Genomic DNA, 24,772 nt, shown 5'->3' on the forward strand with positions numbered 1-24,772 from the left:
CAGTTGAGCGCAGGAGAGCTGGCCTGGCCAAGTATTGATTCTCACAGTTGTTGTCCCCTAGATTCTACAGCACTAGGGTTATTTAAACGGGCATGTTTGTAATCGTTGAAATCTTTATTGCTAAAAAAAAGAAAAGGAACAACCACAACAACAACAGACAAACAAACAATTTAATTAAACAAATAGGACTAATACACATAACATCTGCGATTATGGGTGTTTAGCTATATGAGGGACAACTGAAAAGAGAACATAACTGCATTACATAAAGAGAGTTCAGAGTTTCCGTCACTGCCCTGTGTCCAATAGTGGAGTAAGGTATACTTAGTATATGGCCTTTGAAAGAAATGATCAAATGAAAATGAACACACACACCACATTATGGTGCCATGCTGCTGTAAACCAATTGCTTGTGTTGAATACAGACTTCAAAACTAAAAGTGAATCATTTTTCTAGTAATATTATTTTTTTAAATGTAGAAAAAGAAAAACATCTATTCATAAATAAAATAAGATATTTGTCCTTAACATACACATTGTTTACAGTAGACATAAACTCAGCAAAAAAAGAAACATCCCTTTTTCAGGTCCCTGTCTTTCAAAGATAATTCGAAAAATAATTCAAAGATCATTTGAAAATGTTTCCCATGCTTGTTCAATGAACCATAAACAATTAATGAACATGCACCTGTGGAACGGTCGTTAAGACACTAACAGTTTACAGACGGTAGGCAATTAAGGTCACAGTTATGAAAACTTAGAGGACACTAAAGAGACCTTTCTACTGACTCTGAAAAACACCAAAAGCAAGATGCCCAGGGTCCCTGCTCATCTGCGTGGACGTGCCTTAGGCATGCTGCAAGGAGGCATGTGGACTGCAGATGTGGCCAGGGCAATAAATTGCAATGTCCGTCCTGTGAGATGCCTAAGACAGCGCTATAGGGAGACAGGACAGACAGCTGATCGTCTTCACAGTGGCAGACCACGTGTAACAACACCTGCAAAAGATTGTTTGCTGGACCAGACAGGACTGGCAAAAAGTGATCTTCACTGACGAGTCGCGGTTTTGTCTCACCAGGGGTGATGGTCGGATTTGCGTTTATCGTCAAAAGAATGAGAGTTACACTGAGGCCTGTACTCTGGAGAGGGATTGATTTGGAGGTGGAGGGTCGTCATGGTCTGGGGCGGTGTTTCACCGCATCATCGGACTGAGCTTGTTGTCATTGCAGGCAATCTCAACGCTGTGCGCTATAGGGAAGACATCCTCCTCCCTCATGTGGTACCCTTCCTGCAGGCTCATCCTGACATGACCCTCCAGCATGACAATGCCACCAGCCATACTGCTCATTCTGTGCGTGATTTCCTGCAAGACAGGAATGTCAGTTCTGCCATGGCCAGCAAATAGCACGGACCTCAATCCCATTGAGCACGTCTGGGACCTGTTGGATCGGAAGGTGAGGGATAGAGCCATTCCCCCCAGAAATCTATGGGAACTTGCAGGTGCCTTGGTGCAAGAGTGGGATAACGTCTCACAGCAAGAATGGGCAAATCTGGTGCAGGTCATGAGGAGGAGATGCACTGCAGTACTTAATGCAGCTGGTGCTCACACCAGATACTGACTGTTACTTTTGATTTTGACCCCCCCATTTTGTTCAGGGACACATTATTCCATTTCTGTTAGTCATATGTCTGTGGAACTTGTTCAGTTTATGTCTGTTGTTGAATCTTGTTATGTTCATACAAATATTTAGACATAAATAAATGCAGTTGAAAGTGAGAGGATGTTTCTTTTGTTGCTGAGTTTACGTATTTTCACTCACATTCTTTATATAAAACCTACTGACTGGTTTTCCTACATTGCTTATTTGGGGCGGCAGGGTAGCCAAGTGGTTAGAGCGTTGGACTAGTAACCGGAAGGTTGTAAGTTCAAACCCCCGAGCTAACAAGCTACAAATCTGTTGTTCTGCCCCTGAACAGGCAGTTAACCCACTGTTCCTAGGCCGTCATTGAAAATAAGAATTTGTTCTTTAACTGACTTGCCTGGTTACATAAAGGTAAAATAAATAAAAATAGCCTTTTTCCACACAGTATAACAGTCCAGCAAGAGATGCATATCAGTCCTAGGAGAAGTCTTTTCAGTAACTTGCTGCAGTGAAGTTGGTCCTCATCATATAGCTGTAGGATATGGATCGCAGTGGAGGCTGGTGGAGGGAGAAACAGGAGGATGGATTCATTGCGATGGCAGAACCATTGTGGTGGGGGAGGTGAACAAGTGCACTCTTTGGACTCTTGGGTGAAGAAACGGACTGCAGCCAGGGCCTCCGTGGTGAGAAGCTGCGGGGGCGGACGGGACGGGACGGAGCGTCAACTGGTCGTCACTGCCCAGACACCTGTGTGCGCCTCAGGTTGTCCTTTACACGTACAAACTCAGGGACTTCTCTCTCCTGCTCCTCCCTGCGCCTGATCTCCTCCTGCTCATACTGAAACATGACAGTAGATTCATTTCAAACATGGTCATAGCCTTCTGCTGTTTTTGTAAATAGTAAATACACAATTAGTTTTTCTCCCACTTATTGGTGTTTTATTATATAGTGTGTGGATGTGTGTGTGTCTGGTGTGTGTGTTTGGAGTGTGTGTTTGTGTGTGTGTGTGTTTGGAGTGTGTGTGTGTCTGGTGTGTGGTGTGTGTGTGTGTGTGTCTGGTGTGTGTGTCTGGTGTGTGTGTCTGGTGTGTGTGTGTGTGTGTGTCTGGTGTGTGTGTCTGGTGTGTGTGTGTGTGTCTGGTGTGTGTGTGTGTATGTGTGGTGTGTGTTACCTCCAGCAGTATCTGCTGTCTCTTGCGTAGCTCCGTCTCCAGTTCCAGAGGAGGCTGTAGAGCCAGTTCCTGCTCTCTGTGCTGCTCCAGCCTCCTCTGTTCCAGGACTCGCTTCAGCTCAGGCTTCTCTCCTGGCAACAGACCTCTAAGTGGGCAGAACAGACAATATATTCAGACATATTTACACTACTGCGCCAAGCAGAGCTGAGCTGAGCTGGCCTGGCTTGCATCCATCATAGTTGCTGGAAAGGACAATGTGAAACAAAATATCTAAGCCAGAAGAACGGTTCAGGTTGGCATGATTTGGGGGGAAAGGGTATTACATGCAGGGGTCTCAGTCTCTCTCACTCACTCACTCACTCACTCACTCACTCACTCACTCACACACTCACTCACTCACTCACTCACTCACTCACTCACACACTCTCTCTCACACACACTCTCTCACACACAAACACGGGGTGGCAGGGTAGCCTAGTGGTTAGAGCATTGGACTAGTAACCGAAAGGTTGCAAGTTCAAATCCCTGAGCTGACAAGGTACAAAATCTGCCGTTCTGCCCCTGAACAGGCAGTTAACCCACTGTTCCTAGGCCGTCATTGAAAATATGAATTTGTTCTTAACTGACTTTCCTGGTAAAATAAAAATAAATAAACACACACACAATATGTCTATAATGGCATGCCAGGATTTATACTGAGTCCTGTGGATGACACTATAGACATAGTGTGTGTGTGTGTACACTATGTACTGCATGTGTACAGAGGCCCAAATAAAAGTTCAAATACACACACACACACTACCATTCGGTCTGTCCTTGTGGTGCTGGGAATAAATAAATAAATGTATATGGAAGTGTTTTATTTCAACCCCACCGTTTGGTGCTGACCAACAGTTCGCGGTGCAGGTCATGGTGACTGGGTGTCTCCACAGTGGAGCCGTTCAGCTTCACCCTGGGCTGCTGCAGCTGGGACTGGCTCACCTCCTGGACCTCACTACACTCTGTAGACTGCCGGGACAGGGCGTCGCGGCACACATAGTTCTCTACAGAAGAGAAAAGGGGGAAAATATCTGAGAATTTGGCACGTCGAGCGTTTTTCCAGATCTGTTTTTTTGCGTTTGCCAACTCCAATGCTGTCATTGTCAGATAATTCCATAAGTTGTCAAGAGAGTAAAAACAGACAAATCAAATCTAATTGTATTTGTCACATGCGTTGAATACAACCTGACAGTGAAATGCTGAATACAACAGGTGTAGACCTGACAGTGAAATGCTTACTTACATCTCAGGCTACCACAAGTCAACGTGTACCATCAAATCTGAGATCACATCATTTATGAATCAGTCTTAGCTGTTACTATAGATGTACCTTTTCTATGGTGCCGAAATCCTGGCCGCTGAGGAAGCACCTGAAAGGTGAGAGAGAAAGGAAAGGAAATCGCCCATCAATTAACTCCAGCAGAGTATACAAACATTGTACTGCATGGAGTCTAGTAATATGATACAGTAGGGAACAACACATCCGCACCACACGGTACCAAGGGCATGGTGTAAAACATCAGAGAGCTAACGGAGAAATAAGGATTGAACCACTGTCAATGATCCACATCGGTGCATTATGTGGAGTGGAGTCTGAACATCCTATCTGATCACCATCTCAAGCATCTGCTCAGAAACACTGGATGTGTGGGTAATGCCTTCCTATAGTGTAAAACATCTTCCGTCACAGCACATTTGAATCTAACAATGTGGTATGTAATCAAGTCTTCCCTGTGTTAATCAAGCTGCTTGTTGATTCACCCCATGGGATCTAGGTTGTGCAATAAGGGATAGAAGAAGAAGAGCCATCCCCGGATAGGCTGCCTGCTGTGTTACTAAACGCATGAAGAAGAAGAAGAGCCATCCCGGATAGGCTGCCTGCTGTGTTACTAACGCGTGAAGAAGAAGAAGAGCCATCCCGGATAGGCTGCCTACTGTGTTACTAAACGCATGAAGAAGAAGAAGAGCCATCCCGGATAGGCTGCCTGCTGTGTTACTAAACGCGTGAAGAAGAAGAGCCACCCCGGCTAGGCTGCCTGCTGTGTTACTAAACGCATGAAGAAGAAGAAGAGCCATCCCGGATAGGCTGCCTGCTGTGTTACTAAACGCGTGAAGAAGAAGAAGAGCCATCCCGGATAGGCTGCCTGCTGTGTTACTAAACGCGTGAAGAAGAAGAAGAGCCACCCCGGCTAGGCTGCCTGCTGTGTTACTAAACGCATGAAGAAGAAGAAGAGCCATCCCGGATCGGCTGCCTGCTGTGTTACTAACGCGTGAAGAAGAAGAAGAGCCATCCCGGATAGGCTGCCAGCTGTGTTAATAAACGCATGAAGAAGAAGAAGAGCCATCCCGGATCGGCTGCCTGCTGTGTTACTAACGCATGAAGAAGAAGAAGAGCCATCCCGGATAGGCTGCCTGCTGTGTTACTAACGCGTGAAGAAGAAGAAGAGCCATCCCGGATAGGCTGCCTGCTGTGTTACTAAACGCATGAAGAAGAAGAAGAGCCATCCCGGATCGGCTGCCTGCTGTGTTACTAACGCGTGAAGAAGAAGAAGAGCCATCCCGGATAGGCTGCCTGCTGTGTTACTAACGCGTGAAGAAGAAGAAGAGCCATCCCCGGCTAGGCTGCCTGCTGTGTTACTAACGCGTGAAGAAGAAGAAGAGCCATCCCGGATAGGCTGCCTGCTGTGTTACTAACGCGTGAAGAAGAAGAAGAGCCATCCCCGGCTAGGCTGCCTGCTGTGTTACTAAACGCATGAAGAAGAAGAGCCATCCCCAGATAGGCTGCCTGCTGTGTTACTAACGCGTGCCGTCTCTATTTAGTCAAAGTGCTGTCACACGGAGGGAGCTCCTGTCAGAGCGCCAGGTCTTATTAACGGTTTGGCTCTACACTCAAGGTTACCAAGCTTTCCCAGTCCAGTCCATTCTCAAGCTCATCATCATCATCATCATCATCATCATCCTCACAGGGGCTTTAACTAAGGAACTTCAATATCATCATGATAATAATGCCATGGCAACCATCTGATGACAAACTCAACAAATATAAGGAGAAACCGTAGTATGCATGTGAAAACAAGCACCAAACTATTCGAACTGAACAACGTAACAGCCATGTAACAGCCTAATTATAGCCTTTATAAGAGATGACTCTGCTTCTACACCTGCATTGCTTGTTGTTTGGGGTTTTAGGCTGGGTTTCTGTACAGCACTTTGAGATATCAGCTGATGTACGAAGGGCTATATAAATGCATTTGATTTGATTTTGATTTGACTTTATTGTAAAGTGTAACTATTAGAAGTATAGAAATAGCTACCACAGCTGGTAGAGAGAATCAATTCATCATAAGACTGGTCTCGACACACAGATTCCTCTGTCAGTAGTTGAAATCAGATAACCCTACTCTCAGATATATAATCACACTCTCCTTTCGAAGCAGGCCTCATGAACAGTATCATATTAACCAGGGGACAGATGGCAGACTGCAGTTGTCGTGACTGTTCTGTGACTGACCTTTGACTCACAGACAGGCAAGGTCAAAGACTACTAGGTCAAAGACTACTACAGGTCTCTAGATAGTTTTTTCGTGCTGGATTGATTGTACTGCACCCATAATGTGTCGGAGGCACTGAAGCTTTGGGAAAAGACCGCTATTGGTCCTACAGCCTATCAACTACCCAGCATGCTCTGTGCTGTGCCACGTTGTGCATGCATGTCTGTTTAGAACATGTCACTCTAAAGACTGTCAGGGACTATCTGCTATCTCTGGAACCAGTGTTATAAGCTGTACTGTCCTATTGCCCCCTCCCTCCCTCCCTGCCTCCTTCTTCCTGGTGCAGCCGGGTGTTATTGCAGCCCCTCCCAGCAGGGTGTTGATCTGGAAATGGAGGATAAAGAGGGACAGGGAACATGGTGACTCGCTTTTAACCAGAGTTACAGAGCCAGGAAATAGATGAATGCCACCCGCCAGCCAGCCAGCCCAGCCAGCCAACCAACGGCTAGCTAGACCAGAACAGATCAGCCAGCCAACCAACAGCTAGCCAAACCAGACTAGCCAGACAACAACTAGCCAGACAACAGTCAGCTAGACCAGTCCAATCTGATCTTCTGGTGTCCCTCTCTAACCCTTCAGACACTGACATTGTTGGACCAATCCATATCTATAGAAATTCATGTCCATTTGATCAATCTCAACAACTAGGGCATTTTATTGCATTCTTGCATACTGGATTGAATTTGTATCTTTATGCCATAGGTTTATGGTCAAATCAGTTCAATAGGAAGCTATTCCCTTCTTGTAAGATTCAGATGACCCATTTTAAAACCCACTTGGCCACCTTGTGGCCACCAGTGGTAACATCCGCAGTCGGACCTGAAGTGGTCTGTAGACTATAACTAACTCAAAGCCCAATGCTTGGTTATGACAGAAGGATAGACAACACACAAGTGATATAACATAGATACATCCAAAGTAAAATTGGATTAAACAATGTAAAATTCTCCTATCTCAAAATGAAACATGTTATATAAACTTGAGTGATTATCCCTCATAGCCTGGTTCCTCTCTAGGTTTCTTCCTAGGTTTTGACCTTTCTATGGAGTTTTTCCTAGCCACCGTGCTTCTACACCTGCATTGCTTGCTGTTTGGAGTTTTAGGCTGGGTTTCTGTACAGCACTTTGTGACATCAGCTGACGTAAGAATGGCTATATAAATACATTTGATTGATTGATTGATCTCTCATCCTTTGCCAAAAAACACCAACATACACCTCTAGTTTACTGCAAAGAAATCCACATGTGTCTGTCTGAAATCTTTTAGATTGCTCGAATCTTTTGATTGTTTGGATCAATCCACACACTGTCTGTAATGCTGTACTACTGGTTAAGTATAGGCACAGTAGAGTTGTTGCTCTACAATATAACCCCATAACATTTTGACTATGCAGAAAGAAGCAACAGCATCCATAGCATCAATGCATAGTCAGCTTAGGTATTCATTCCTTGAAGGTCACAGATCAGTATCTCTAATATGTTGATCAGAATCACCTGCCACTGTCAGTCAACACCATAGAATTGAATATAACACTAATTTAATGTATCTCTATGGCCAGCACCCACCACCTATGACAGGTGTCCAACAGAAAACCAGGTGTGATAGTTGAGCCACCAATTCAGAAAGCAGTTCAGACAATAATAAACAGACTCACTTTCTTTGAGTTGTATGACCCTTCCATGGCACGGTTGCTACGGTCCCCCGTTTCAATCAAGCTACAAGGAAGCTCCCACTCTCTCTCTCTTATTCAATAGTCCATTGTCAAATGCCACACACCTCTACACAGACAGGCGCCTGCTTCTTTGCATCTCCCAAATCCAACATACTAGTGCTGTCGCTGAGGAGAAGACTGTCTGTAAGGTTACAGTTGAATGACTTAAACTACCAGTCGTTGACACACAGTGGCAGTAGACAACCCCGATAATCCCATTACGCCATTCAAGATTAAGGGTACATCCCAAATGGAACCCTATTTATTATATAGAACACTACGTTTAACCAGAACACTGGTCAAACGTAATCTACTACATAGAGACTAGGGTGCCATTTGGGATTACCCCCCCGCCCCCCCAGATAAGGACGTGGGATTAGCTAATTGCCTTGGACATGAATGCGGCTTTTAACCACTCCAAATTACAAAGGTAACGTAATGCAAAGAAATCGAGCCAAGACCTCAGAAAAGAAATTGTAGACCTCCACAAGTCTGGTTCATCCTCAGGAAGGAGACGCGTTCTGTCTCCTAGAGATGAACGTATTTTGGTGCGAAAAGTGCAAATCAATCCCAGAACAATAGCAAAGGACCTTGTGAATATGCTGGAGGAAACAGGTACAAAAGTATCTATATCCACAGTAAAATGAGTCCTATATCGACCGCTCAGCAAGGAAGAAGCCACTGTTCCAAAACTGCCATAAAAAAGACAGACTACAGTTTGCAACTGCACATGGGGACAAAGATCGTACTTTTTGGAGAAATGTCCTCTGGTCTGATGAAATAAAAATATTACTATTTGGCCATAATGACCATCCTCATGTTTGGAGGAAAAAGGGGGAGGCTTGCAAGCCAAAAACACCATCTCAACCGTGAAGCACAGGGGTGGCAGCATCATGTCGTGGGGGTGTTTTGCTGCAGGAGGGTCTGGTGGAATCATGAGGAAGGACAATTATGTGGATATATTGACGCAACATCTCAAGACATCAGTCAGGAAGTTAAAGCTTGGTCGCAAATGAGTCTTCCAAATGGACAATGACCCCAAGCATACTTCCAAAGTTGTGGCAAAATGGCTTAAGTACAACAACGTCAAGGTATTGGTGTGGCCATCACAAAGCCCTGACCTCAATCCTATAGAAAATGTGTGGGCAGAACTGAAAAAGCGTGTGCGAGCAAGGAGGCTTACAATTACACCAGCTCTGTCAGGAGGAATGGGCCTATGTTCACCCAACTTATTGTGGGAAGGTTGTGGAAGGCTCTCCGAAACGTTTGACCCAAGTTAAACAATTTAAAGGTAATGCTACCAAATACTAATTGAGTGTATGTAGACTTCTGACCCACTGGTAATGTGATGAAAGAAATAAAAGCTGAAATAAATAATTCTCTCTACTATTATTCTGACATTTCACATTCTTAAATGTGTGTGTGTGTGTGTGAATATATATATATATATATATATATATATATATATATATATATATATATATATACAGTATATCACAAAAGTGAGTACACCCCTCACATTTCTGTAAATATTTGAGTATATCTTTTCATGTGACAACACTGAAGAAATGACACTTTGCTACAATGTAAAGTAGTGAGTGTACAGCTTGTATAACAGTGTAAATTTGCTGTCCCCTCAAAATAACTCAACACACAGCCATTAATGTCTAAACCGCTGGCAACAAGTGAGTACACCCCTAAGTGAAAATGTCCAAATTGGGCCCAATTAGCCATTTTCCCTCCCCAGTGTCATGTGACTCGTTAGTGTTACAAGGTCTCAGGTGTGAATGGGGAGCAGGTGTGTTAAATTTGGTGTCATCGCGCACACACTCCCTCATACTGACTGGTCACTGGAAGTTTAACATGGCACCTCATGGCAAAGAACTCTCTGAGGATCTGAAAAAAATAATTGTTGCTCTACATAAAGATGGCCTGGGCTATAAGAAGATTGCCAAGACCCTGAAACTGAGCTGCAGCACGGTGGCCAAGACCATACAGCGGTTTAACTGGACAGGTTCCGCTCAGAACGGGCCTCGCCATGGTCGACCAAAGAAGTTGAGTGCACGTGCTCAGCGTCATATCCAGAGGTTGTCTTTAGGAAATAGACATATGAGTGCTGCCAGCATTGCTGCAGAGGTTGAAGGGGTGGTGGGTCAGCCTGTCAGTGCTCAGACCATATGCCGTACACTGCATCAAATTGGTCTGCATGGCTGTCGTCCCAGAAGGAAGCCTCTTCTAAAGATGATGTCCATCTCTGATTTCTTCCTGTGACATCGGGTGCTGTAGATGTCTTGGAGGGCAGGCAGGGTGCTCCTGGTGATGCGTTGTGCAGACCGTACCACCCTTTGGAGAGCTCTGCGGTTGCGGGCGGTGCCATACCAGGCGGTGATAGACCCCGACAGGATGCTCTCAATTGCGCATCTGTAAAGGTTTCTGAGGGTCTTAGGGGCCAAGCCGAATTTCTTCATCCTCCTGAGGTTGAAGAGGGGCTGTTGCGCCATCCTCACCACACTGTCTGTGTGGGTGGACCATTTCAGATTGTCAGTGATTTGTATGCCGAGGAACTTGAAGCTTTCCACCTTCTCCACTGCGGTCCCGTTGATGTGGATAGGGGCGTGCTCAGTCTGCTTTTTCCTGAAGTCCACGATCAGCTCCTTAATTTTGTTGATGTTGATGGAGAAGTTATTTTCCTGACACTACTCCGCCAGGGCTCTCACCTCCTCCCTGTGTCTCGTCATTGTTGGTAAATCAGGCCTACTACTGTTGTGTCCTCTGCAAACGTGATGATAGAGTCGGAGGTGTGCGTGGCCGCGCAGTCATGGCTGAACAGGGAGTACAGAACGGGGCTCAGCACGCACCTTTGTGAGGCGCCTGTGATGAGGATCAGCGAAGTGGAGGTGTTGTTTCCTACCTTAACCACCTGGGGGTGGCCCTTCAGGAAGTCCAGGACCCGGGTGGGGTTCAAACCCAGGGCCCGAGCTTAATGATGAGCTTGGAGGGTACTATGGTGTTGAAGGCTGAGCTATAGTCAATGAACAGCATTCTGACGAAGGTATTCCTCTTGTTCAGTTGGGTTAGGGCAGTGTGCAGTGCGATGGCGATTGCATCATCTGTAGATCTATTGGCGCGGTAAGCAAATTGAAGTGGGTCTAGGGTGTCAGGTAAGGTAGAGGTGATATGATCCTTAACTAGCCTCTCAAAGCACTTCATGATGACAGAAGTGAGTGCTACGGGGCGATAGTCATTTAGTCCAGTTACCTTTGCTTTCAGGAACAATGGTGGACATCTTGAAGCATGTGGAGACCGCAAACTGGGATAGGGAGAGATTGAATATGTCCATAAAGCCTTGCGAGGATTAACACGCTTAAATGTCTTACTCGCGTTGGCCACGGAGAACGAGAGCCCACAGTCCTTGGTGGCACTGTATTATCCTCAAAGCGGGCAAAGAAGGTGTTTAGCTTGTCTGGGAGCAAGAAGTCGGTGTCCGCGACATGGCTGATTTTCGCTTTGTAATCCGTGATTGTCTGGAGACACTGCCACATACATCTGGTGTCTGAGCCGTTGAATTGCGACTCCACTTTGTCTCTGTACTGATGTTTAGCCTGTTTTATTGCCTTAGGGAAGGAATAACTACACTGTTTCCATTCTACCATGTTCCAAGTCACCTTGCCATGGTGGTTTTCTAAAATGAGTTATCTGTGTTTTTGTCTGGTTGATCATGAGTCTCCATCTTTTACACTAATTGACTGCACATAGCATGTTCTGTAGGTCATGTCCTGTTTCTTTCATCAAAATAACATCAGCATATAAAATGATACTTAGCATTTTATCATCTTACTCCAATATTTAACTGTTTAATTTATTTAGCCAAATAATTTATAAACAAAGCAAACAAAGTCAGTGATAAGGCGTCTCCTTGTTTTACACCCGAGGGTGTGGGAAACCAATCTGTATGATATTCATTAAATCTAGGACTTGGTTTCCTCTATCGTAATCACTCCTCTTTCACCCCAGCTGCCAAACTAACCCTAATTCAGATGACCATCCTACCCATGCTAGATTACGGAGACGTAATTTATAGATCGGCAGGTAAGGGTGCATCTCTGTATACCCGTTGCAAGACCCACTGGTTGATGTTTATTTATCAAACCCTCTTAGGCCTCACTCCCCCCTATCTGAGATACCTAATGCAGCCCTCATCCTCCACATACAACACCCGTTCTGCCCAAAGCACACACATCCCTGGGTCGCTCCTCTTTTCAGTTTGCTACTGTAACTAGCTGCAAAAAAAACACTTAAAACTGGACCTTTTTATCTCCATCTCTTCATTCAAAGACTCAATCATGGATACGCTTACTGACAGTTGTGGCTGCTTTGCGTGATGAATTTTTGTCTCTACCTTCTTGCCCTTTGTGCTGTTGTGCGTACCATGTTTTGTGTTGCTGCCATCTTGTGCTGCTGCCATGTTGTGTTGCTACCTTGTTGTTGTCATGTTGTGTTGCTGCCATGCTGTGTTCTCATATGTTGCTGCCATGCTATGTTGTTGTCTTAGGTCTCTCTTTATGTACTGCTATGGTGTCTCTCTTGTCGTGATGTGTATTTTGTCCTATACTTTTGTTTTATTTTTAATCCCAGCCCCCGTCTCCACAGGAAGCCTTTTGGTAGGCCGTCATTGTAAATAAGAATTTGTTCTTAACTGGCTTGCCTAGTTAAATAAAAAATGTATTAAGAACTAACATTAACACAAACAATTGGTACTTTGTAAAGAGATTGGATTGCATGATAAAATTTCCCATCAACCATAGTCTTTAACATTTCAATAGTCAAAAGTGGGTTTCTCTCAGTCTCCTTTCAAAACAGATCTGTTATGATCAGCTTGGTCCAGTTTAGCTCAGTGCAGAATGCAAATGTAGGGATTAAGTAAGTTAAAAAGAAAAAGATTTCAGTAAGAGATGCACCCTCAATGATTTCAGTAAGAGATGCACCCTCATTGATCTCACTAAGAGATTGACCCTCATTGATCTCACTAAGAGATTGACCCTCATTGGTCTCACTAAGAGATTGACCCTCATTGGTCTCACTAAGAGATTGACCCTCATTGGTCTCACTAAGAGATTGACCCTCATTGATCTCACTAAGAGATTGACCCTCATTGATTTCACTAAGAGATGCACCCTCATTGATCTCACTAAGAGATGGACCCTCATTTATTTCACTAAGACATTGTACCAGATATGGACTAGAAGTGATCCTGCAACTGGTTTACATTGCCCTTCTACTGTGATACATTAACCATGTACATGTTTTTCCGGTCAAACAAATGTAAACATAGTAGCAGCATGACTTTGCTTAGAGAATGCGACGCTTATTTCTGTATTGTTATAAAAGTGTTTAAGTACAGTTGCTTATTAGCTAGCAAGCTAACTTTAGCCACAAACAAGTTTTCAGGTGTCGTTCGCCATCTCGCCAGCAGGTAATTTAGCTAGCTAATGTGAAGACTTGGCTGACTCAGTCAATAGCCATTCATTTCAAAAGCACAATAAAGCCCTAAATTAACGCCACACTTGAACTATTCGTTCAACTTCAGCAAGTTAGTACACAAACGGTCTACAAACAAATCTATGAAATTGTTACATCAGTTTGCTAATGCCTATCTCTGAGCAATGTATTCGTTCGATGGTGTACTGGTGTTCGGCTTGCTGTTCATCTGCACGTGTGCCTCGCATGAAGGGCTGGCTGAAAAGAGAGGGGTCTGGGGGAGTGTTCTATAATGGTATTAAATGGGAATAAGACTGTGCCTCCTTATTAACATGCCAGCGATTGATAATTAGTCAACTGGATTAAATCAGGCATCCCTTAAACATAGTAAAGGGTCTTCTTATTAATGTGCTATTTAAAATGAAAGTTTAACATGATTTCAATAAACGTTCATGCACATCACTTGTACATTTGTACACACACCTACCACTTGCTTTTCTAACGAGTTTAAAATGTGATGTTTACGACTTGATATAACCAGTGATTGTCTTTGTTCTTGTCTCAACAGCATCTGTGATTGGGACCAGACTTCACCTGACAGTGGCTCTATCCTGTGTGACCATGGCGTTCTATGTCTTTCTAAAGGGACCAACTAGGGGACTGGACTGTCTAGTCGGCACCTCATGGACACTAGCCTGGTCCCAGGTTTCTTTGACAATGACAGCAATTGAAGACAGTAAAAACACAAATAGATCTGTGACCAGGCTGCATGGACACTGGCTATGAGCTTGGAACCAATGAACGATGGGGATACAAACTTTCCAAAAGGGGGCTTCTCTCTGTCAACATGCCACACTTTCTGAACTGAGATGTTATTTGAGTTAGAGAGGTGATGAAAAAAGGTCAAGACACTGACAGACACAGAGATCAACAACATGAGAGAGTGCCCCTCTGTGTGCAGTCAGTGGTGAAAACAGATTGGGTGATGTATCTCTTTCTGTGTATTCAAAAGGGGACTTTGGGAATTTTACTGTGAATCTAGTGCTTTTGGGATTCAGGAGTTTGGACCAAGGTACATAGACAGGACCAATGGATAACACAGCCATTAATTTGACATTTATTTTTTTAAGTGTGATTTTCTATTATGTGGATGAAGGTGGAATAGAGGGTGGAAATGGAAAATAAAGTTTATACAATATATTGCCGTAAATTAATAAAGTTTAACCATTTATAAGTTATTTATATGTTAAGAATGTTGTGTGATTAATTATTTTTTTAAAGGCACATGTAAGCCTCCTGCTCAATACAAGGCAGCCACTGGTTACCATCTATGGCCACATGAGGGCACGCTATTATTTTACTACAGCCTTCCCCCCGAAATGTCCCATGATTCCTTGCGCTCTATAAATTCCATACCTCGTGAACGGAGCCATTGTTGTTTTGTTTGACTGGTGGGGTGTGTTTGTGTGAGCGAATGAATGCGAGAGAGAATGATTGTTTTATGTCTGTAGTGTTTCATGTCTTAGTCTAGCGACCAAAAAAACTACACAGTGATCTTATTTGATCTGATCGGGGTTTGGCCTTGCTCCGATTCGGAAATGATATGACCCGACATGCGAGCCCCTGAGGCCATGAGCATGAAGCTTCCACTAACTTCAGGGCCTCCACAAGAAATTGTGGTCAGAAGTGATGACTCGATCAGATATACTAGGTCCGAGGAGATTTGTGGTTTTACCTCATTCTCCACACCGGCCAATGAGTATAACAGCGATTCTGATCTGCCATAAATTCGATAATTGTGCCCAGGTGTAAGAAGCTGCCTGCATTTGGCTGGCTAGCTACTAAGCTAACGTTGGCTAACGAGGTAACTCTTTGTGGCCCATGCGAACAGCAAAGCTAACAAACAGCCAGGTAATGAGCCAATGGCAGTAAAGTCGTTTTGGAGAGAAGTGGGCAAATTTGTAGTGTCATAGAAATTCGTTTTGTGGTCCTGCTGCTGGTCACTTCAAAAGAAACCATGCTCGTTAAACACTTTCTGCTAAATGTGCATCTGGTCTTAACACGTCATTTGACATGATTCGTTTTTCTTGGGGGGTAGATAGATAGTAGCTTCCATCAATGTAATTGTTTGCATTTTCAATCTCCCATGTATTTTATTTTTTTATGTGTGTATATGTAGCGTGGTTCGTTCTGCGTTGTGTACTTTTAATTAGGACCCTGACACAACTGTAGGTCTGCTGGTTGGATTATTTTTATTTGCCCTGCACACGAAGAGACGACACAATATTTTTGCCCTTGGCGCAGTCACGGCTCTCAGGCACCTTGCTAGCCGAAGGTCAGGCAAAAGAGAACAGTAAGGGAGTACGGAAATACAGATAACCCGCGATGGGCCAAACCAAAATATACTACACTTTTACAATCACGTGTATGTACAATATTGATATGAAAAAGTGTTTGTACACCAAAAATAACATTAGCTGTGCAGCTGTCTTTTTTTTTTTGAAGCACACGGAATTATTATCAAATTATTAACATCCCATCTTGACCTGGCCTATTTGAATTGGTCCCTGTGTGCAATTTGGTGCATAATCTAGGGGAACAACATCAATCACACTGCGACATATATATATATCATTTTCTGCTAACCCTACCTCCCCTAATTGGAGTAAACTAATGAACAACAATTAGGATTTTACTTCCAGTTTTTACACACTATATACATTTTACAGACAATCTATTTTACAATAGTTATATTTGGTTTGTTTTTAGTCCTGTCCTTCCCCAACCTCCCATCGGAACCTTTGTAATCTCATAGTTTCTTTAGATTGTAAATTAAAGTTTTTTTTTAGCTAAAAGTATTATATTATTGATCGATTGACTGACTTTTCAGATCACCCCGTATTGCTATATGCAGCGTTAGCTCCAGGTAAATGTTGCAATTCTTCAGGCATCACATATGGACAGTACCAAAATAAATTGTCTAATGACTGTCACTTCGCAGAAAAATCTGCAGAGCTGGGAAAGTTGTATCCCCCATATATGCACGACAAAGTTTGGGGTCACTTAGACATTTCCTTGTTTTTGAAAGAAAAGCTTTTTTTTTTGTCCGTTTAAAATAACATCAAATTGATCAGAAATACAGTGTAGACATTCTTTATGTTGTAAATGACTAGTGTAGCTGGAAACGGAATATTTTTTAAATGGAATATCTAGATAGGCATACAGAGGCCCATTATCAACAACCTTCACCCCTGTGTTCCAATGGCATGTTGTGTTAGTTAATCCAAGTTTATCATTTTAAAAGGCTAATTGATCATTAGAAAACCTTTTTGCAATTATGTTAACACAGCTGAAAACTTTTCTGATTAAAGAAGCAATAAAACTGGCCTTCTTTCGACTAGTTGAGTATCTGGAGCATCAGCATTTGTGGGTTCGATTACAGGCTCAAAATGGCCAGCAACAAAGTATTTTCTTCTGAAACTCGTCAGTCTATTCTTCTAAGAAATGAAGGCTATTCCATACAAGAAATTGCCAAGAAACAACATCTCATACAACGATGTGTACTACTCACTTCACAGAACAGTGCAAACTGGCTGGCCCGGTGCACAACCGAGCAAGAGGACAAGTACATTAGTGTCTAGTTTGAGAAACAGACGCCTCACAAGTCCTCAACTGGCAGCTTCATGAAATAGTACCCGCAAAACACCAGTCTCAATGTCAACAGTGAAGAGGCGACTCCTGGATGCTGGCCTTCTAGGCAGAGTTCCTCTGTCCAGTGTCTGTGTTCTTTTGCCCATCTTAATCTTTTATTTTTATTGGCCAGTCTGAGATATGTTTTTTTCTTTGCAAGTCTGCCTAGAAGGCCAGCATCCATTTTTTTAATGGACTGGATCTTTATGATTACCGCCTGGGTCCTGTTTCAGTAATGAAATTAGACCACCTTGATGAGTGTCTGATAATCTACCATTTATATAGGAGTGGTTAAAATATGCTAATAACAGTTCTCTGAGTATATCAACAAAAGGTTTGGTATACCTCCACTGGTATTATTAAATAGAGTAGAATCCACAATAGTGCTTCCAGGAGTATCTCCTTTTGGTAGAGGTATTGTGAGGAATTTCTGTGGAGACAAAAGAAAGATGGGATCTTATCACACATTGTTTGGGAACATGTCCTGCCTAGGCCAGTAGGCCTGTGGATTGAAATGACCCCCAACTGCCTTTTTCTTTGATAACTGGTCAGAACTGGGAACGAGAGATCCGTTCAGGCTGCATAGGCTTCGATTTCCTCCTTAACTTTATTTAATGGCGAAAAGGCAGAAAAAAACGGGGGAAATATGCATACTTTCCTTATTTAAAAAAACATTACCAACACCATTACCCACCACCATGCTATTGGCTAATCCCAGATTCTGTGTATTGCATTCAGTTTCAACCTGATTGTCTGAATGCGATACACAACATCCGCGATACACAACATCCGGGATTAGCATTTAGCCAAAAGGGACAGCAGCCAGTTCTGAACTGATAATCGGGCTGAGCCGAGGTATCACAGCAGGAACAGACATGTTCTCCAGAGAATGCAGCATAGCTCCCCGGGCAGGGTGTGACTGTGGATCCTGGGCTAGAACTGCAGAGGGTTCTTCACAACTGGCAGGTTGGGGCTCCCGACAGAGCCAGGGTGGACCTCACAGGCAGGTACTAGCAGAGGACTGAAGGGCACAGAAGTCAAGGTCGAGCTCTGGCCTCTCAGGAGGCGTCGCTGAAGGTCTCCGAGGAGGAGCAAGCGGAGGCTCCCCCACAGGGTCAGAGAGGACCTTGCTGGCGAGGAAGGGACATCAGGGAAGAGGCTGAAGCGGCCCCTGTGGAGGAAGCCATGGTGGGCTCCCACTCAAGACCAGGTGGGGGCTCCCCAAAGGAGCTGGGCTGGTCTCTTTGTGCTGAGATAAGTGGGAACCGCAATGCATGGGCAGCCGGTGTCTGGAAGCCAGGGCTAAGTGGAGGACCCATGGCTGGAGGATCCCTGGGCTGCAGCTGGTGGCAGAGATACTGGGACAGGGGCTGGGGATCCCTGGGCTGCAGCTGGTGGCAGAGATACTGGGACAGGGGCTGAGGATCCCTGAGCTGCAGCTGATGGCAGAGATACTGGGACAGCGGCTGAGGATCCCTGGGCTGCAGCTGGTGGCAACCAGGGAGATGCTGGCTGATGAGCTGCATCAACGACAGTCTGTGGGCCAGTGGCTGCAACATGATGGCTCTCTGTTACAGGAGCTGGTGACCTGAAGACTGGGCCAGGTTGTACCTTCAGGTCCAGCTGGGCTGCCAGGGTAGGAGGCAGCGGGTCTACGATGACGGAAGCAGGCTGGGACCTTGTAGATGGAGAAGGCTGCTCCTCATGCCTGGCAGACAGTGGTAGGCTGAGCTCCTATAGCAGGAACAGACAGAAGACTGGAGCACAAGGTAGGCTCAGACCCATATTCAGTGGCATACATGGACTTGAGGGAAGAATGGGTTAGCTTTGTAGGGATCAGCAGTAACCCTGGGGAAGGGGCAGACTGGGCCCCATCTGTGGTAGCTGGTCTGGGCTCCAGGAAAGGGGTAGGCAGAGCACCTGTGGCTGGAGAGGGCTGTAGCACCACGTTTGCCTGGAGCACCACGGTGGCTACTACTGTACTGGCTGATTCTCTGTAGCCGGAGCAGCTGAAGAGTCCACCTCGTTGATTAACTTCGGCTCTGTAGCAGGAGCGGGTGGCAACTCTGGGACAGCAGCTGGCTGCAGGCTACTGTTGACTGATAGGTCCTTTGTGGTGGCAGACTGAAACACCTTGTTAGGAACAGGCTGTATACCCATGCTGAGGGCAAACTGAGAACCAATGGCAGGGACGGGTAGACATACCCTGGCACCGTCAGTTGGCTGGTACTGCACACTGGGAGTGTCTAGAAGCTGACAGGTAGGTATGTCTCTTAGCTGGACCACTGGTGGAGGAGTAGCCCCCTGACAGGTGGAATGAGCACCGGGACTGAGGGGAACTCATAGCTGCTGGAGGAGGCTCTTGGTAGCCGCACTGTAGGCTTGGAATGCCATCACATGCTGGAGGCCATGCATACCAAACATACCAAGACAGTAGTGAAGAGGGCACAACAAAACCTTTTCCCCCTCAGGAGACTGAAAAGATTTGGCATGGGCCCCCAGATCCACAAAAGGTTCTACAGCTGCACCATCGAGAGCATCCTGACCGGTTGCATCACCACCTGGAATGGCAACTGCTCGGCATCTGACCGTAAGGCACTACAGAGGGTAGTGTGAGCAGCCCAGTACATCACTGGGGCCAAGCTTCCTGCCATCCAGGACCTATATAACAGGCGGTGTCAGAGGAATGCCCATAAAATTGTCAGAGACTCCAGTCAACCAAGTTATAGACTGTTTTCTCTGCTACCGCACGGCAAGTGGTGCCAGAGCGCCAAGTATAGGACCAAAAGGCTCCTCAACAGCTTCTACCCCCAAGCCATTATACTGCTGAACAATTCATCCAATGGCCACTGGACAATTTACATTCATTTACATTTCCCCCCTCATCAATCTACAGACAATAGCCCATAATGACAAAGCAAAAACAGGTTGAGAAATGTTTGCTAGTTTAGAAGAAAAAAAAACGGAAATGTTACATTTACATAAGTATTCAGACCCTTTACTCAGTACTTTGTTGAAGCCCCTTTTGGCAGCGATTACAGCATTGAGTCTCCTTGGGCATGACGCTACAAGCTTGGCACACCTGTTTTTGTGGAGTTTCTGCCATTCTTCTCTGCAGATTCTCTCAAGCTATGTCAGGTTAGATGGGGAGCATTGCTGCACATCTATTTTCAGGTCTCTCCAGAGATGTTCAAGTCCGGGCTCTGGCTGGACTCTGGTTCAAGTCCGCGCTCTGGCTGGACCACTCAAAGTCATTCCGAGACTTGTCCCGAAACCACTCCTGCGTTGTCTTGGCTGTGTGCTTAGGGTCGTTGTCCTGCTGGAAGGTGAACCTTCGCCCCATCTAAGGTCCTGAGTTTTCGCTTTGTCATTGTGGTATTGTGTGTAGATTGCAGATGATTTTTTTCTTCATTTAATACATTTTAGAATAAGGCTGTAATGTAACAAAATGGGGGAAAAGTCAAGGGGTCTGAATACTTTCCGAAGGCACTGTACATGTGACTATTAAATTTATAATCTGAAATTGTGTTGTTGAATCTCTGTTCATCATAAAAATGCACACAGTCTCATTTCATTCATACAGCTGATGAGATCGTGCACCTGTCAAGTGCGGCAATGCCTGCTAAAACAGCATTCTCTAATGCAAAAAATAGACTTAGTAAAATAGACAAAATGTTGCTGTCCATTCATTTAACTAAATTAAAACCCTATATTTATTTAATTATTTTCGGGGTCCTAGAGAGCGGAATCCTGTGCCTAGGCTAGATACTGTATCAGCAGTCGTGGAATAACTTCAACTCTCCACCCCAACTGAGTATCATCGCCAGCGTGGAGGGACCTGCAGGCTGTTTTTTGTAGTCTACCTACTGCTCAACAACGATGATGCTTCACAAAGTTTTCTTTGTCTTCTTTGGCTCTTTTTATCCAAATTGATGCATCCATAGTGAGTGTTGCAAACGAGGACAGACCATATTTACACGCTACGTGCATCAGCACTCGGCGGTCCCATTCTGTGAGCTTGTGTGGCCTACCACTTCGCAGCTGAGCCGTTGTTGCTCCTAGACAGCACTTTGAGATATCAGCTGATGTACGAAGGGCTATATAAATACATTTGATTTGATTTGATTTAGACATTTCCACTTCACAATAACAGCACTTACAATTGACTGGGGCAACTCTAGGAGGGCAGAAACTGATTTGGTGGAACAGTGGCAACCTATGACGGTGCCACATTGAAAGTCACTGCGCTCTTCAGTAAAGCCATTCTACTGCCAATGTTTGTCTATGGAGATTAAATGGCTATGTCCTCGATTGTACACACTTGTCAGCAATGGGTGTGGCTGAAATAGACAAATCCACTAATTTGAAGGGGTGTGCACATGCTTTTGTATATAATGATGTATCATCATCATCAATCTGCATTTCCAAATAAAATACATATTTTAGTGTTAAAGATGCGTTACAGTAGTTTTGAAACTTAAAGGCAGAGATATAACCAGATGTACCTGGTGGTTATTGTTGTTCTGAGTACCAGTACTATCACAACTTAATACTATATAACGTATATTTATCAACCAGTACTATCCCAACTTAATACTATATAACCTCTATTTATCTCCCAGTACTATCCTAACTTAATACTATATAACGTCTATTTATCTCCCAGTACTATCCTAACTTAATACTATATAACGTCTATTTATCAACCAGTACTATCACAACTTAATACTATATAACGTCTATTTATCAACCAGTACAATCCTAACTTAATACTATATAACGTCTATTTATCTCCCAGTACTATCCTAACTTAATACTATATAACGTCTATTTATCTCCCAGTACTATCCTAACTTAATACTATATAACCTCTATTTATCTCCCAGTACTATCCTAACTTAATACTATATAACGTCTATTTATCTACCAGTACTATCCCAACTTAATACTATATAACGTCTATTTATCTACCAGTACTATCCCAACTTAATACTATATAACGTCTATTTATCTCCCAGTACTATCCTAACTTAATACTATATAACGTCTATTTATCGACCCCAGCTGTTCTCTCCCAACCTGAATAAGTTCTGCTGTGTGACGTCTGGCAGTGTGAGACTACTACAGCATGTTAACTCTCTCAACCTGAAAAAGAGCAAAGCACCAATATTTGGAAAGGCACACACCTGTCTATATAAGGTCCCATAGTTGATAGTGCATGTCAGAGCAAAAACCAAGCCATGAAGTCATCATCAGGTTCGGAGATGGAAATTAGTTAGAGAAGGGATTCCCAAACTTGTTAATGTCGTGGCTCCGAAATATGATACTCCTCTGGTAGACCCCAGTTTGGAAATCCCTCCCCTAACTAGAAGAGCACCTGGAACCTCCTTCAACCTCTGGATGGAGGAACACATATGGGATGTCTTTATTATTCCGTGTGTTGAAATTTTCAGAACGTTGCATATAGAAATGTATTAAATAGTGCTGTCACGATTCCTGGACTCTATTCTACCTGACAGACAGTCATATTTGTTCTACACAATACAAATCTATGGGAACATTCTGTAATGTGGCACCTGGTGAACAGTATGTATGTTGCTCCCTTCACTGCTTTTGTAACGGTGTTTCTTCGTTTGTTGAAGGAGAGTCGGACCGAAATGCAGCGTGGTGGTTACTCATGATATTTTAATGAGAAAAATGACGATACAATACATGAACTAACTAAATAAATACAAAAACAACAAACGGAACGTGAAACCTAATTACAGCCTATCTGGTGAAACTACACAGAGACAGGAACAATCACCCACGAAATACAAAGTGAAACTCAGGCTACCTAAATACGGTTCCCAATCAGAGACAACAAGAAACACCTGACTGATCGAGAACCGCCTCAGGCAGCCCAAACCTAACTAGACACACCCCTAATCATAGCAATCCCAATCCTATAAAACCCCAATGCGAAACACAACACGTAAACCCATGTCACACCCTGGCCTGACCAAAATATATAACGAAAACACAAAAACCTAAGACCAAGGCGTGACAGAACCCCCCCCCAAGGTGTGGACTCCCGGACGCACCTCAAAACCATAGGGAGGGTCCGGGTGGGCGTCTGTCATTGGTGGCGGCTCCGGCTCGGGACGTGGACCCCACTTCATTAATGTCCTAGTTCCTCCCCTTCGCGTCCTGGGATAATCCACCCTCGCCGCCGACCATGGCCTAATAGTCCTCACCCAGAACCCCACAGAACTAAGGAGCAGCTCGTGACTGAGGGGCATCTCGGGACTGAGGGACAGCTCGGGACTGAGGGGCAGCTCGGGACTGAAGGGCAGCTCGGGACTGAGGGGCAGCTCGGGACTGAGGGGCAGCTCGGGACTGAGGGGCAGCTCGGGACTGAGGCAGCTCGGGACTGAGGGGCAGCTCGGGACTGAGGAAGCTCGGGACTGAGGGGCAGCCTGGAACTGAGGGGCAGCCCGGAACTGAGGGGAAGCCCAGTACTGAGAGGAAGCCCAGTACTGAGAGGAAGCCCAGTACTGAGATGAAGCTCAGGTAGGTAGTAGGCTCCGGTAGATCCTGGCTGGCTGGCGGATCTGGAAGATTCAAGTTGACTAGCAGATCTGGAAGATTCTGGTTGACAGGCTGATCTGGAAGAATCTGGTTGACTGGCAGATCTAGAAGATCATGGCTGACTGGCGGATCTAGTTGCTCTATGCAAACTGACAGCTCTGACTGCTCCATGCAGGCTGACAGCTCCTTGCAGACTGGCAGCTCTTTGCAGACTGGCAGCTCTGACTGCTCCATGCAGACTGACAGCTCCTTGCAGACTGACAGCTCCTTGCAGACTGACAGCTCCTTGCAGGCTGACAGCTCCTTGCAGGCTGACAGCTCCTTGCAGGCTGACAGCTCCTTGCAGACTGACAGCTCCTTGCAGACTGACAGCTCCTTGCAGACTGGCAGCTCCTTGCAGACTGGCAGCTCCATGCAGGCTGACAGCTCCTTGCAGACTGGCAGCTCCTTGCAGACTGGCAGCTCCTTGCAGACTGACAGCTCCTTGCAGACTGACATCTCTGGCTGCTTCATGCAGACTGACAGCTCCTTGCAGACTGGCGGCTCCTTGCAGACTGACAGCTCCCTGCAGACTGGCAGCTCCTTGCAGACTGGCAGCTCCTTGCAGACTGGCAGCTCCTTGCAGACTGGCAGCTCCTTGCAGACTGACAGCACCCTGCAGCTCCAGCTGCTCCCTGCAAGCTGGCAGCTCTGTCTGCGCTGAACAGGCGGGAGACTCCGGCAGCGCAGGAGAGAAGAGAAGCGCAGGCTGCGCTGAACAGGCGGGAGACTCCGACAGCGCAGGAGGGAAGGAAGGCTCTGGCTGTGCTGAACAGGCGGGAGACTCCGACAGAGCAGGAGAGGCGAGGCGCACTGTAGACCTGATGCGTGGTGCGGGCACTGGTGATACTGGAGCGAGGACACGCACAGGAAGCCTGGT

The 24,772-nt window shown here is 45.1% G+C and overlaps 1 protein-coding gene, 1 non-coding gene and 1 pseudogene across 2 annotated transcripts; 2 read left to right on the forward strand and 1 right to left on the reverse strand.

The window, feature by feature from the left end:
• Positions 1–1,982: 1,982 nt before the first annotated feature.
• Positions 1,983–8,256, reverse strand: LOC109907083 (protein FAM107B-like). Its single transcript, XM_031794957.1, has 5 exons — positions 8,059–8,256; positions 4,184–4,223; positions 3,689–3,857; positions 2,815–2,959; positions 1,983–2,480 (listed from the first exon to the last, which is right to left on the reverse strand). Exons 1-5 carry the CDS (start codon positions 8,083–8,085, stop codon positions 2,376–2,378), a joined length of 486 nt encoding a protein of 161 aa, XP_031650817.1. The 5' UTR covers positions 8,086–8,256; the 3' UTR covers positions 1,983–2,375.
• Positions 8,257–13,775: 5,519 nt separating this feature from the next.
• Positions 13,776–14,731, forward strand: LOC116354375 (protein kish-B-like; annotated as a pseudogene).
• A 336-nt stretch (positions 14,732–15,067) lies between these two features.
• Positions 15,068–15,375, forward strand: LOC116354549 (small Cajal body-specific RNA 2). Its single transcript, XR_004203885.1, has one exon.
• The last annotated feature ends 9,397 nt before the right edge of the window (positions 15,376–24,772 follow it).

Source organism: Oncorhynchus kisutch, linkage group LG17 (assembly GCF_002021735.2).
Source record: "Oncorhynchus kisutch isolate 150728-3 linkage group LG17, Okis_V2, whole genome shotgun sequence".
Lineage (NCBI taxonomy): Eukaryota > Metazoa > Chordata > Actinopteri > Salmoniformes > Salmonidae > Oncorhynchus > Oncorhynchus kisutch.

Coding starts and splice junctions, on each gene's coding strand:
- LOC109907083 (XM_031794957.1), bottom strand. CDS start 8,085: ATGGAAGGGTCATACAACTCAAAGAAA. Junction 4,224..8,058: donor GGTCATACAACTCAAAGAAA/GTGAGTCTGTTT, acceptor CTCACCTTTCAG/GTGCTTCCTCAGCGGCCAGG. Junction 3,858..4,183: donor ATTTCGGCACCATAGAAAAG/GTACATCTATAG, acceptor TCTCTTCTGTAG/AGAACTATGTGTGCCGCGAC.